Here is a 14,991-nt window from a genome sequence, read left to right as displayed (position 1 = left end):
TCTAGTAGCAATCAGTAGGGTTGAAAAGACACATGCAGTGATGGGGTTGGGGATATTTATAGTTTGAATGAGGAGTAAACATCCAAATAGGAATGATATGTAGACAGAAACTTTTTGAAGTTAGAATGAAATAGATTTCGTAATGGTAAAGTAAAAGTATAAATATCTCTGTGAACTTAGGGTCTTTAAGAAATACCTAATGTGGGAACTTCCCTGGAAGTCCAGTGGCTGAGACTCTGAACTCCCACTGCAGGGGGCCCAGGTTCAATCCCTGGTCAGGGAACTAGATCCCACAAGCTGCAACTAAGACTTCTAATGATTCAACTATAGTTCCTGCATGCCACAGCTAAGACCTGGTGCAGCCAAATAAATAATAAACAAAGAAGTACCTAATGTGGCCAGGGAAGGATCTCAGATCCTCTTCACCAGTTCTCATGTTGAAACCCTCTGGTATGTGCCTACACTGCACACATTTTTCTTTATAATGTTGTTCTTATTTAAAAAGAGTTCTGAGAGTTTCTGAATACAACAGGATGGAATAGATCAAATATGTATTAGTTTTCTTTTGGGCTATAACAAATTAACAGGATCATTTAAAAAAGCAGGGGACTATTGACAGATAATGAGCAGAGATTCCCTGTGTCTCTTTGTAAAGTCTGTCCTTTTTATATGTATTTACCCCTCCCTGTGCAGTGAAGAGTGGATACAGGCAACTAAGGGTAGGCTGAAAGTTTAAAATAAAAATGCTCATTTAAGATGGGGAAGGACTGACAATCCCTAGTGGTCACACACAATGACTGGAGAAAGTGTTTCCAAGAATGTGTTGTAAGACGGTGGATTTTTCAGATGTCTTGGAAGAGAGCTGTCTGTGTAGACTTTATCCCCAGTCTCCTGGGAGGTGAGGTATCTGCTGGACCTGCCAAGCATCACCAGGTCCCCCAAGGCATCATGAAGCAAAAAGTAAACTGGAGCAGAATGGACTTTGTCCAAGAATGGATGAACGAGGGATGAGGACCAGTTGGCGGTTGGGTGTGGGAGAGATAGTCCTGTGAGCATAGGCACTTGAGCCTCAGCTCTAAGAGCCCCACCCAGGCAGTGCTGACTCTGGACCCCAGACCACTGGATGTGCTTTGGTGATAGGAGTAGAGGGAAGCAGGCACTTCCCCATTTAAACACAAATCATTGGTAATCTAATGCTGCAGCCTAGTCACGACAGTGGTGAGTTCCCACTGAGCCCAGCGTTAGGTGTTACAGCAGTCAGATAAGGTTCCTTCAGAAATCCAGTAATTTCCTTCTGGCTAATGAATTCCTAAAGTGCATGCATTTAGCTGACATTCATGAATCTGTCCACGTAGATGGGGCTTCCCAGGTGGTGCTAGTGATGAAAAACCCACCTGCCAGTGCAGGAGATGTAAGAGACGCAGGTTCGATCCCTAGGTCGGGAAGATCTCCTGGAGGATGGCATGGCAACCGACTCCAGTATTCTTGCCTGGAGAATCTCATGAACGGGGGAGCCTGGCGGGCTACAATCCATGGGGTCGCAAAGAGTCGGATACAACCAAAGTGACTTAGTGCACACGCATGTCCACATAGATACGACCTGCAGCAACTGTCAAGGCACTGACTATTTCTTCGAACCACTTTGGTGTTGGAAAGTGATATCCAGTTTTAAAATATTACACAAAACTCTCCATCAGGAAATCTAAATAATTTTTTTTCTCGAAAAATTGAAAGAAAAGATTAAGACTTCCAGTATATTCTCATTTTAAAAGATTATTTCCTTTTTGAGGTTGAGATCTCATTTAGGGCCCACATGTGATACTGAGGTGGGATTGCCAAGCCATCTCCATGCTAAAGGCATGGACACATCTAGAGAGTCACAGGTACACATCTCCATCCTCCTGAGGGAGCCTTCTCGCCCCTTCGTAGTTTTGCTCTTGGCTGCGCTTCGTAGTTTTGCTCTTGGCTGAAGTAGTTCTGACCAAACTTTGAGTCCCTCTCCTCGACAATGACCCAAGTGTTCTGCAAGGTGATTTATCGATGGACTGAACCCATAAATGTGGTTGTCATTGCAAGCAGTGCGGCATGCTGTCCTGAATATTCGTAAAACGTTCTTGTAAAAATGTTTTGTGAGCGGTAGTTTTATATTATGTTTTCCTTTAGAGATTTAAAAAAGTCATTCATTTGGTGCCTGACAGAGACAGTTTCGCATAATCAATCCACTGTGGGCATTTAGGTTAGCTTACTATCAATCATTTTGACTCTTTTAAAAGAATTTGGAGAAGTTCATACTTAAAATGCTTTTATTCTGAAAACATCTCTCCTTCTGTGACATTGCTTTGCTTCTGAAGGTCAGCCTTCTTCCTTTTATGTTTCAAAAATGGTATAAGCACATTTTTTTTCTTTCTAAAACTAAAAATAGATCTTTAAAAAATAGATCTTAAATATGCATTCATATATTCCATATCTAATTCATTGTTTTAAACTTTCAGGCTCAACTTTAAAGAAGCTTCTACACACTGGAAATTCTATTAAGGTATTTATTTTAGATGCAAATGTAATGACTTTTTTCATTACTTTTAAACTTATTCATACCACAAAGTGACAGCATTAGGCCATTTTTTAAAAAAGTTATTTAAAATCCATTTAACTTAGTTTAAGTTTTTTATTGAGAAATGATATGACAAATATTGTTGGAGTTTTTGTTCTTACATCATAATTTACTGTGGTAGACATTTTCAACCTTATCAGGAGAAAGTGGCTTGGGACTGGAGGTTGGAATCCTGATTTTGATTCTGCTATTCAGCTGAGGTGCTGACTGCTTTAGCTTCGTTGTTGGAAAGAGAAGGGGTTGAACCAGGTCCTCCCTAAGCCTCAGAGCTAATGTTTCTGATTCTATACACCCCAGTAATCTTGTTAAAAACTGTAGTTGTCTCTGAATTATTTTTTGCTATTTTTGAGCATGCTTGTAGAGTAAAAGGGCAGCAGAACCTTATTCTTGAATGTTTATTATTCTTTTTTTCAGCAGCAACAGATTGATCTTATAATTTAGGTTAAAATTGGCTTATTTTAAATGACTGTGCCTTTTAAAATGACAGTATACTGTTTAATACCGGAATAATACTTATGACCCTGAAACATAAGTAGCAAGAAAAACCAGGATGTATATTTTATGGATGATAATTCACTCATAGCTATTTAGTTTATGTGTGTACCTTTAATAAGCTAATATATTTTGGTTTTATATTAGTTTAAACAGCCCCTGACCACTCAAACTGTATAGGTTTATGCTCTCTTGTTGGAAAAAAAAAAAGAGATGAACTTCCTATAGTTTCACGATTGTTCTGTATTTTCTCCTTTCTATTTTAATTAATGGTCTTATAGCTAAAACTTATCAGGTTGTTATCTTCTGTTTATTATTGACCTTATTTATATTTAATTATCTTAATAGCTCAGTTGGCAAAGAATCCATCTGCAATGCAGGAGACCCCGGTTCGATTCCTGGGTGGGGAAGATCCCCTGGAGAAGGGATAGGCTACCCACTCCAGTATTCTTGGGCTTCCCTGGTGGCTCAGCTGGTAAAGAATCCGCCTGCAATGTGGGAGACCTGGGTTCAATCCCTGGGTTGGGAAGATCCCCTGGAGAGGGGAACAGCTACCCACTCTGGTATTCTGGCCTGGAGAATTCCATGGACTGTATAGTCCACGGGGTTGCAAAGAGTCGGGCACGACTGAGTGACTTTGACTTCACTTCACTTTAAACGCAGTTAACATAAAAAGTTGGAGACTTTATCAAAGTGTCTAAAAACCTTCCTCTTGTTAAATTTGATATAATTCGGTTCGATATACATAGAGCCCTGACTTTTTTTTTTTTTTTTTTGGTCTGGCGCTGAATCGCATTGTGTATTCAGCAAAGTCACCACTTACCTGCTGGGCAGGTGTGAGCAGGAGAGTAGGGCAGGGCAGTGCTGAGTCCAGGGCTTGCCTAGAGGGGCTCCCAGGGATGACAGTTGATGGGGTGTCTGTCTTGGTGTATTTGACTTCTCTGGGGAGTCAACCAAGCTTTCCCTCCCTCCCCTCCCTCCATCTTCCCCCGCATCCCTCCCTCCTCCCTTTCTTCCTTCCTCCCTCTGTCCCTCCCCGCTCCCTGTCACTCCATCCAACCCCTCTCCCCCTTCCTTCCCTCCTCTCCTTTCTTCCTTCCTCTCCTTCCTTCCTTCCTTCCATCTCTCCTCCCCTCTTACTTTCCTGCAGACCCTGGCCTGGTTTGAACCCTGGCTCTTTAGAAATCAGCACCGCTTTGGTGTCACCAAAAGGGCACCAGGCAGCCTCTCAGTTGCCTGTATTCAGAGCTCACTGCATCTTTCAGCTGCCTCTGACATTTTTTTTTTTCTCCATCTCTTTTGCTTATTTAATCTCTTTTATTGACATCACCTTTCCAGCCATTTAGGGATATAAAAATGCAGTTACCTGTGTTTATGAATTCTAGGAATGGGATTGAAGCTGAAAGTTTTAAGTGCAGAGAAGGAAAAAGGGCACATCTGCCTGTATTGATGCTTTTTCTACGGGTGATGCCGACTATTCGGAGCCGGGGGAAGGCATCGGGACAATAGGATAGGGAAGCCAGAGGCTGCCTGTCCCCCTCAGCCAGGTCCATGGGGCCCTTTTAGCTCTAAGTGTTCTGATTTTCAAGAATATGGTACCTATGTATAATGCAGTGACGAACACATTCTGTCCAAAGCATGGTGTAAATCTGGAGCAAGATTCTCTTTGCATGGTTTTCATGAGTTATTGAGCATTGATGATCTGGGCACTGTTGCTCTAAGGAATAAAATGCAACTACTAGGAAATGCTTAGGTAGCAGTTACTGTGAGCCAGGCAGTTCCAATCCACTTTACCGTATACGAGCACTTGGTGATAAACTTTGTTATCACCCCTGCTTCACCGCTGGGGAGGTGAGGCACGGAGAAGTTAAGTGGTCCTCCACACTCACAGCTCAGCTAGAAAGCGGCTGAGGCTGCACTGGAGCCCAACCCCTCCGGCCCTCGTGCTGGGCTGCAGTGTCCTTGCTTCCTGGTCACACAGGGAAGGACTTGGTGCAGGACTTCAGTGATGCTTTGAGCTTCTAGATCTGTCCCCCAGGACCAATGCTGCACTGCAGTACATTTATACAAGTATGACCGCATGTTTCATTTTGCTGCCTTTGGTTTTGTTTTTAGATAAGATGTGAAGGAATCCGGCTGTTTCTTCTGTGGCTTCAAGCACTTCAGACGAACTGTGCAGAAGAGCAGGTGCTGATTTTTGCTAGCCTGGTGCCGGGATTCCCCGCCATCATGTCGTCTAGGGGGCCCTGTACACTGGACACGCTCATCAACCCTGGCCCCAGCATGGCTGATGGTGAGTGATGCTGGCTCATCCAACAGGCGGAAACTACCCTCCACGTTGCAATAAGGGATCCCTCATTCTGTCCTTTTCCTAACAGAAACCTCAGTTTCATGAATGGATTCTGTAGAGGAATTGTTGTTGTTCAGTCTCTACGTTCTGTCCGACTCTTTGCGACCCCCAAGGACTGCAGCGTGCCAGGTTTTCCTGTCTTTCACTATCTCCCTGAGTTTGCTCAAACTCATGTCTGTTGAGTCTATGATGCCATCCAACCACCTCATCCTCTGTTGCCCTCTTTTCCTCCTGCCCTCAATCTTTCCCAGCATTAGGGTCTCTTCCAGTGAGTCAGCTCTTTGAATCAGGTGGCCAAAGTATTGGAGCTTCAGCTTCAGCATCAGTCCTTCCAATGAATATTCAGGGTTGATCTCCTTTAGGATGGACTGGTTTGATCTCCTTGCAGTCCAAGGGACTCTCAAGTGTCTTCTCCAACACCACAGTTCGAAAGCATCAATTCTTTGGCCCTCAGCCTTCTATATGGTCCAACTCTCACATCCATACATGACTACTGGAAAAGCCATAGCTTTGACTATACAGACCTTTGTCAGCGAAGTGATGTCTCTGCTTTTTAATATGCTGTCTAGGTTTGTCATAGCTTTTCTTCTAAGGAGCAAGGGTCTTTAATTTTGTGGCCATAGCCACTCTCCGCAGTGATTTTGGAGCCCAAGTAGATAAAATCTGCCACTGTTTCCATTTTTTCCCCATCTCTTTGCCATGAAGTGATGGGACCGGATTCCAGGATCTTAGTTTTTGAATGTTGAGCTTTAAGCCAGCTTTTTCACTCTCCCCGTTCACCCTCATTAAGAGGCTCTTTAGTTCTTATTCGCTTTCTGCCATTAGAGTGGTGTAATCTGCATTTTCCTGTTTTATAGACATTTGAACTGACAGAACTGGAGCCTGTTTTATATGAAATGATGACAGGAGAGATTTACTGGAGTGGAGGAAATAGGAGGGGAAGGGAGGGGACAGCTGTTGGCAGGAGCAGAGACACATGGTGTATCTGGCTGGAGCAAGTGCTTTTGTTGCTGTTCATGAGATTTAAATCCACATCCCAAACTGCTGCCTGTTTTCCATACAGCGATTGTTTTATAAGTGGGTGTTCATTTGCTCCCCTGGCTCTTTTTTAAACAATATTTATTTATTTGGCTTGTTGTTGTCATTCAACTGATGAAGTCGTGCTCAACTCTGCGTCCCCATGGACTGCAGCACGCCTGGCTTCCCTGACCTTCCCTGTCTCCTGGAGTTTGCTCAAACTCATGTCCATCGAGTCAGTGATGCCATCCAACCATCTCATCCTTTGTCGTCCCCTTCTCCTGCCTTCAATCTTTCCCAGCATCAGGGTCTTTTCCGTGAGTTGGCTCTTTGCATCAAGTGGCCAAAGTAATGGGGCTTCAGCTTTAGCATCAATCCTTCCAGTGTGTTCAGGGTTGATTTCCTTGAGGATTGACTGGTTTGATCTCCTTGCAGTCCAAGGGACTTTCAGGAGTCTTCTCCAGCATCACAGATCAGAAGCCTCAGTTCCTCAGTGCTTGGCTTTCTTTATGGTCCAGCTGCATAGCATCTTATTTGTGGCACATGGAATCTCCGTTTTGGCATGCGTGCTCTTCATTGCAGCACTTGGGCTCAGAAGTTTCATTGCTTGAGCTTTGCCCCGTGGCGTGTGTGATCTTACCTCCCCAACCAGGGGCGGAACCCATGTTCCCGGCATTGGAAGGCAGATTCTCAACTACCGGACCCCCAGGGAAGTCCCTGGTGGTCCAGGCTCTTGTCACCAGGTGTGCATTTTCATGCAGTGTTCATGGAAGGACAGTGGTGGCCTCATGGGAGTATTAATGCCATCTTTTGAGCCCAGGGAGTTTTCAAGGAACTTGCCCATCAGGGCCACTGATTTGTCATTGCAGATCGCTGTATCACCCAGTGACAGGTATTTAACTTTGGGATGGTCCGCGCAGAAGGTGCAGGGGCAAGGAATGGTCTAGTGAGGGAGGTGGCTTTGTGGGCATCTGTCCCCTGGTCACGTGGCCTGACCTGCAGTGTGGGCAGTTTCAGTGCTTGGTACATGTATTGTATTTTGCTATTTTATCTTACTTTACCCTTTAGAATTTTTATTGGAGTAGAGCTGATTTACAGCATTGTGCTAGCTTCTGCTATACAGCAAAGTGAGGCACTTCTTAAAAATTTCAATTGGAGGATAATTGCTTTACAGTGTTGTATTGGTTTCTGCCATGCAGCAGTGTGAATTGGCTACAAGTATACGTGTATCCCCTCCCTTTGGAGCCTCTCTCCCACTCCACCCCCTATCCCACCCGCCTTGGTCATGTCAGCACCGAGCTGAGCTCCCTGTGCTTTACGGCAACATCCCACTATCTGTTTTACACGTGGTAGCGTACATATGTCCATCCTGCTCTCTCGGTTGGTCCCACCTTCTCCTTCCCCACGTGTCCACCTGTCCCTCTTCTCCATCTGCTTCTGTCCAGGCCTTGCAAACAGGTTCATCAGTACCGTTTGTCTGGATTCCATATAGGCACGTGTATTTTAACACAGGCCATTTTTAAAGCCCGGTTTGAAATTTAACTTTGGTGAAGGAGCTTTCCTTGTTTCCCACTCTGCAGCGAAGATCCATCCAGAAGAAATCACTCCACTGCTGCCAGCCGTATCAGGGGAGAAGATTGCTGAGGACCAGACGTGCTTTTTTCTTCAAGTACTGTTGAAATACATGGTTACTCAGGTATGAGCGGAGCCATGAATGATTCAGTGATGTTCATGTCCTCTCTAGAGAAGAGAAGACACTGCCTCTTTTCTTCCTGTATGTCCATATTTTTTACTTTTGTTTTTCCTTTGAGGTGATTTTATGTGAGATTTCACTAAATGTAGAACGTACACTAGGATGCTTCAGCAAAGACCAGGCCTGCCTGCTATGGTCTGTGTGTGTGTGTGTGTTTGAAGGAAGCAGTTCGATCCTCCATCTGCCTCCTTCACTTTCATACAATCTCATATTGTTCACTTCATTTATGACACTTCTCCCCAAACGCGTGGGGATCTGAATCACCAAGTCATTCTCTGCAATACCAGTGTCACAGTTTCACTCACTTTCAACCCTGCCTCCCCGAGGTGGTCTCGGATCTCACAGGAAAGTTCTCTGGCCTGTATCCCTGCCGCCCCCACTCACCGCCAGTCACAGGTAGCTGGTCCCCAGGTTGCCCGCAACTTCCGTCCCGTTTGGCTACAGATCACAGGGTCCCAGGACTCCCTCCTCAGGTTCACTGAATTTTAGAGTGGCTCACAGAACTGCGGGAAGCATTGGTTCAGTTACCCGTTTAGGAAGGGGTGTGGTAAAGGACACAGGTGACAGCTGGATTAAGACACACTCGGGGTGAGGTCTGGGGTGGGGGGGTCCTGAGTGCGGGGGCTTCTGTCGCTGTGCATGGGGGTGCGTCACCATCCTGGAGTGTCCATGTGTTCAACCCAGACACTCCCCGAAACCCAGGGCTGTTGGGATTTTTATGGTGGCTTCTTCATGGGAGAGATGATCAGTTATCAACTCCATTTCCAGCCCCTGTCTCCTCTTGGAACAGTGGTGCAGGCGGCAGGGAGAGAACTGAAAATTCTGAGCTTCCAACAATTGCTTGGTCCTCCTGGTGACCAGCCCCATCCAGGAGCCCCTTCAGAGTTGCCCAGAGCTCTGCGCTCAAAGAAGTGAGCAGGGAGCTAGGTTCTCTGTGCCAGGAGCCAGGGGCAGAGATCAGTGTAGCATTTTCTGTTCTCTCCCTGTCAGTTCAGTTCAATTCAGTCACTCAATCGTGTCCAACTCTTTGCGACCCCATGAATTGCAGCACACCAGGCCTCTTTGTCCATCACGAACTCCCAGAGTTTACTCAAACTCATGTCCATCGAGTCGGTGATGCCATCCAGCCATCTCATCCTCTGTCGTCCCCTTCCCCTCCTGCCCCTAATCCCTCCCAGCATCAGGGTCTTTTCCAATAAGTCAACTCTTTGTATGAGGTGGCCAAAGTACTGGAGTTTCAGCTTCAGCATCAGTCCTTCCAATGAACACCCAGGACTGATTTCCTTTAGGATGGACTGGTTGGATCTCCTTGCAGTCCAAGGGACTCTCAAGAGTCTTCTCCAACACCACAGTTCAAAAGCATCAATTTTTCGATGCTCAGCTTTCTTCACAGTCCAACTCTCACATCCATACATGACCACTGGAAAAAATCATAGGCTTGACTAGATGGACCTTTGTTGGCAAAGTAATATCTCTGCTTTTTAATATGCCATCTAGGTTGGTCATAACTTTCCTTCCAAGGAGTAAGCGTCTTTTAATTTCATGGCTGCAGTCACCATCTGCAGTGATTTTGGAGCCCCAAACATAAAGTCTGACACTGCCTCCATTGTTTCCCTGTTTATTTCCCATGGAGTGATGGGACCAGATGCCGTGATCTTAGTTTTCTGAATGTTGAGCTTGAAGCCAACTTTTTCACCCTCCTCTTTCACTTTCATCAAGAGGCTTTTTAGTTCCTCTTCACTTTCTGCCATCAGGGTGGTATTATCTGCATATCTGAGGTTATTGCTATTTCTCCCGGCAGTCTTGATTCCAGCTTGGGCTTCTTCCAGCCCAGCGTTTCTCCCATCCAAGTACTAACCAGGCCCGACCCTGCTTAGCTTCCGAGATCAGACAAGATCGGGCGCATTCAGGGTGGTATGGCTGTAGACTAGCCCAGCGTTTCTCATGATGTACTCTGCATATAAGTTAAATAAGCAGGGTGATAATATACAGCCTTGACGTACTCCTTTTCCTACTTGGAACCAATCTGTTGTTCCATGTCCAGGTCTAACTGTTGCTTCCTGACTTGCATTTCGGCTTCTCAAGAGGCAGGTCAGGTGGTCTGGTATTCCCATCTCTTTCAGAATTTTCCACAGTTTATTGTGATCCACACAGTCAAAGGCTTCGGCATAGTCAATAAAGCAGAAATAGATGTTTTTCTGGAACTCTCTTGCTTTTTCGATGATCCAGCGGATGTTGGCAATTTGGTCTCTGGTTCCTCTGCCTTTTCTAAAACCAGCTTGAACATCTGGAAGTTCACAGTTCACGTATTGCTGAAGCCTGACTTGGAGAATTTTGAGCATTACTTTACTAGCATGTGAGATGAGTGCAATTGTGCAGTAGTTTGAGCATTCTTTGGATTGCCTTTCTTAGGGATTGGAATGAAAACTGACCTTTTCCAGTCCTGTGGCCACTGCTGAGTTTTCCAAATTTGCTGGCGTATTGAGTGCAGCACTTTCACAGCATCATCTTTCAGGATGTGAAATAGCTCAACTGGAATTCCATCACCTCCACTAGCTTTGTTTGTAGTGATGCTTCCTAAGGCCCACTTGACTTCGCATTCCAGGATGTCTGGCTCTAGGTGAGCGATCACACCATCGTGATTATCTGGGTTGTGAAGATATTTTTTGTATAGTTCTGTGTATTCTTGCCACCACTTCTTAATATCTTCTGCTTCTGTTAGGTCCATAACATTTCTGTCGTTTATCGAACCCATCTTTGCATGAAATGTTCTTTTGGTATCTCTAATTTTCTTGAAGAGATCTCTAGTCTTCCCCATTCTGTTGTTTTCCTCTATTTCTTTGCATTGATCTCTGAGGAAGGCTTTCTTATCTCTCCTAACTATTCTCTGGAACTCTGCATTCAAATAGGAATATCTTTCCTTTTCTCCTTTGCTTTTTGCTTCTCTTCTTTTCACAGCTGTTTGTAAGGCCTCCTCAGACAACCATTTTGCTTTTTTGCATTTCTTTTCCTTGGGGATGGTCTTGATCTCTGTCTCCTGTCCATCTACCTGTATCTCACTTTTTTTGCCTGTTTGCTCTTCCACTGCCCCATTGTCTGTGCTGAGGAGACTGGATGGGGGAGGAACAGGCCCTGGGGCTGACTGGGCAGGTCCAGAGTGATGGGCAAAGGGCAGGGGCCTGAAGGAAACCCGTGGATTATCCCATCCTGTTACTAGCACGGCCTCCTTTATGTCAGATGATCCTTAACAAATTCTTCTTAACAAATGATTTATTACCAAATCATTCACTTCTGATTTCACCAGGGAATTTGTGTCTCTCAGTCAGTATTTCTGGACGTTGACGTGGTTTGGGAAATGCTACTGTTTCTCTCCTCTCAGCGAACACATCCCTGGTCCCTGAGCTCCTCCTGGGCATACATTCAGGCTCCATCCTTCCTCTCACAACCTGGTGTGTTGTTGTTCAGTCAGTAAGTTGTGTCTGACTCTTTGTGACCCCATGGGCTGCAGCATGCCAGCTTCCCTGTCCATCACCAGGTTCCGGGAGCTTGCTCAAACTCATGTCCATTGAGTTGTGATGCCATGCAACCATCTCATCCGCTGTTGCTTCCTTCTCTCTTGCCCTCAATCTTTCCCAGCATCAGGGTCTTTTCCAGTGAATCAGCTCTTTGCACCAGGTGGCCAAAGTATAGGAGCTTCAGCTTCAGTTGACGTGTAATCTCTGCCCATCCAGGTCCTCACCCAGTGGGCCCATGACACCCACTGTCACCTGCCTTTTTGCCCTGTCACCGTGAAATCGGGGGCCCAGGGTGAACGGGGTCTGGTGTGTCAGGTCCGGAGAAGGACATGAGTGTTGACCATCCTGGACCTCTGGATGACTCAAGGGGACCCCTCCTTCCTCAGGGTCTCTCCTCCTGGGATGACCCCCCACTCCCCCTCTTCTCCCGTTTTCTCTGAAGGCTGTGTTTCCTCTCCCCCCTCTGCCCTCTGTGTCCCTCGGGGTGACCCTGTCTGCTCTCCTCTCCCCAGTTCCTCTAGCAGCACCACAAGCTCAAGACTCCTGCATCCTGAGTGTCAGCCTGGGTCTTCTCTCCTCCAGGAAGTCCTGGGTCCTGGCTGTGTGGGCCCCTGCTGCCCACATCTCAGCCCCGTCTGTCTAGGAGTGTTCGGATCCAGCCTTCTATCCATCTCAGAAAAACAGCAGAGTAGCCAGAACCCGGGTGTGCTTGGGGACTTGGGTTTCATTCCAGACGTGTCGCTAATGAGCTGTGTGACATGGCTGATCCCATCACCCCCCGGTTCCCAGTAGAGGAGGACTGGTAGAGGGTGGCAGTGAGCCCCCTCTGCTGTGTGCAGGGTTGTATGCGGTGTCCACTTGCCCCTCCTTCCACGGTCTATCGAGCAGGTGGGTCCTCGGAGCAGAGCTTCCTCCTTGCCTTACCTGGAGGGATTCTGACAGGCAATGGACACCAGGCCCCTTGTCCCGGGACTGCAGGTGCTCTGGGTGGGCTGGTCAGGAGGATGTTGGGATGCTTTGCTCTGGAGCTCGGTGGTCTCACAAGCATGACAGGCACCAGTAGGCACTCTCGAAGGGCCTGTTCACACCACGTTTCCCTGGGTGGTAGGAGACGGCTTTCGATCACCTGTCAGGGTTCCTGGCCTATGCAGGGTGAGGGGGGCATTGTCCCCCGCTCCCTGCAGGGGAAGTGTTTGCCACGTTCCCACCGGGCCTACCCAGAGCTGGCTGTTTGAGGGGGAAGTAGTGTCTCCACAGGTGGGAGCTTTAAACTTAATGGCTTATCCCAGCCTGCAGATTGTGTTTTTTTGTTTAATTGAAAAATAGTTGCTTTACAATGTCCTGTCAGTTTTAGGTGCACAGAGCAGTGATTCAGTTAAACATGTAGCCTTTGGATTGCTTTTTTGTGCCCTTTGCAAGATTCTGTAGCTTTGCATTTTGATAATGATTTTTTTTTTCCATGTAGGTAACATGGTATGAAATTCTTGCAAGAGACTGTTTCTTTAATTCTTGTGTATTATAAATGGGCTCTTTTGCATTTTAAAAAAAGCACCTGATTACTTCTGGATAAACATTTTAAGGGCACAAAGAGTGTTAAATCATCACAAGGAACATGGAGAAAAAATTCAGGAATGATGTAGTGGGGCAAGTTTCAAAGATACGATAAGCTTTGATTTTTTTTTTCTTTCTTGAATATCCAGTAAAAATGCTGTTTTTTTATGTAGTTACTGTTTTGCTTTGAAGTATTCATTCTTGGAATTGTTTGAGTTTTAAGATGTTATTACATGATGGTCAATGCTATTTGTCAAGTGTTTCATTTAGGATAGGGGCTTTAACAGTGTATCAGCATTTCAGTTGATATTCATTAATGTGAAGTGTAACTATATGTATGTTCTTCCCCCTTCCCCGCCCCTCCCTGCTATTATCTGAAGGCTGCAAGCTTGGAGTGGAAGCACAAGGAGAATCAGGAGACTGGGTTTAAATTTCTGTTTACGTTGTTTCGAAAGTATTACCTTCCTCATCTGTTTCCCTCGTTTACCAAGTTAACCAACATCTACAAGCCTGTGCTGGGTGAGTTCGATAGCTGTGTGTGCAGTCTCTTACAATGATTAAGTAAAATAATTTTTTTTTTTTTTCATATTTACTGGTCACTTTGTTGTGAGAGTTTTTCAGTTTCTTAATAAATGATTTTAACTATTTGTACAGACTGAGATTTGCCTGAGTCCTGAGCAATAAAGGCCATCTGTGGGTCTTGTAACTCAGGAGTAATTTGATACTGATCATGGTATATTGATCCCTGGGGTCGGGAAGATCCCCTGGAGGGAGGGCATGGCAACCCACTCCAGTGTTCTTGCCTGGAGAATCCCCATGGACAGAGAAGCCTAGTGGGCTACAGTCTGTGGGGTCACAAAAGAGGCAGACACGACTCAGCAACTAAACAGCAGCATTTAAGCAACCAGATATGTGTCTATTTAATTAGAAATGGAAACATTCTTAGGGGTTATATGATGTTAAGAGTCACAAACCTGGGGACTTCCCTGGTGGCCTAGTGGTTAGGGTTTCACCTTCCAGTGCAGAGGGTACAGGTTCAATCCCTGGTTGGGGAACTAAGATACCAGGTGCCTTTGCCAAAAAACTGAAACATAAAGCAGAAGCAATATTGTAACAGATTCCATAAAGACTTTAGAAATGGTCCACATTAAAAAAAAAAAAAGATTGGCTAACCTGATGTGTTCTCTTGTTCTGCAGACATCCCCCACCCGAGACCAAAGCCTGTGTATGTCACTACCGCTCGAGACAATGAGAGCATTTATAGCACAAAGATCCCATACATGGCAGCTCGTGTTGTCTTCATCAAGTGGATGGTGACTTTCTTTTTGGAAAAAAAGTATCTAACTGCAACACAGAACACTAAGAATGGAGTTGATGTATTGCCTAAAATCATTCAGGTATGTCATTCATTACTTTTTTACCTTTTAATTCTGGTGTCTTAAGCCCTACTAACACCAAAGTAATTGACTCTTAAGGCTGTTGGCTCTCACAGGTTGCTGGCTATTGGGGCTCGGTTTCACTGGCTCCACCCTCTGTGATGCTGAGGTTTCAGAGGAAGCACAAGTTAGCACTTGCCGGGCTCTCTTGGCCTTGCCATGACGAGGCAACCGTGTGGCCTTTTGAGTAGGTGGCTGACGAGTGTGCTCCTGGCTCCCTCTCACCTCCCCTCCTTCACTCAGGCCCCAGTGACCTCTGAGCGCAG

General features: G+C 45.7%; 1 protein-coding gene across 5 annotated transcripts in view; it reads left to right on the top strand.

Moving 5' to 3' along the window:
• The window catches only part of RALGAPA2 (Ral GTPase activating protein catalytic subunit alpha 2), a 271,212-nt gene that overhangs the window by 49,896 nt on the left and 206,325 nt on the right, over window positions 1–14,991 (top strand). For all 5 annotated transcript variants that reach the window (XR_009690052.1, XR_009690053.1, XM_061126464.1 and 2 more), the window contains exons 5-9: window positions 2,493–2,536; window positions 5,219–5,396; window positions 8,051–8,166; window positions 13,670–13,808; window positions 14,487–14,686. Coding sequence is in view for 3 of the 5 variants with exons in the window: in XM_061126464.1 (XP_060982447.1) it covers window positions 2,493–2,536; window positions 5,219–5,396; window positions 8,051–8,166; window positions 13,670–13,808; window positions 14,487–14,686 (677 nt within the window). In the remaining 2 variants the exon portion in view is untranslated. The remainder of the gene's footprint in view (window positions 1–2,492; window positions 2,537–5,218; window positions 5,397–8,050; window positions 8,167–13,669; window positions 13,809–14,486; window positions 14,687–14,991) is intronic.

This window comes from Dama dama, chromosome 23 (genome assembly GCF_033118175.1).
Source record: "Dama dama isolate Ldn47 chromosome 23, ASM3311817v1, whole genome shotgun sequence".
Lineage (NCBI taxonomy): Eukaryota > Metazoa > Chordata > Mammalia > Artiodactyla > Cervidae > Dama > Dama dama.
This window is presented reverse-complemented; position numbering and strand designations above follow the sequence as displayed.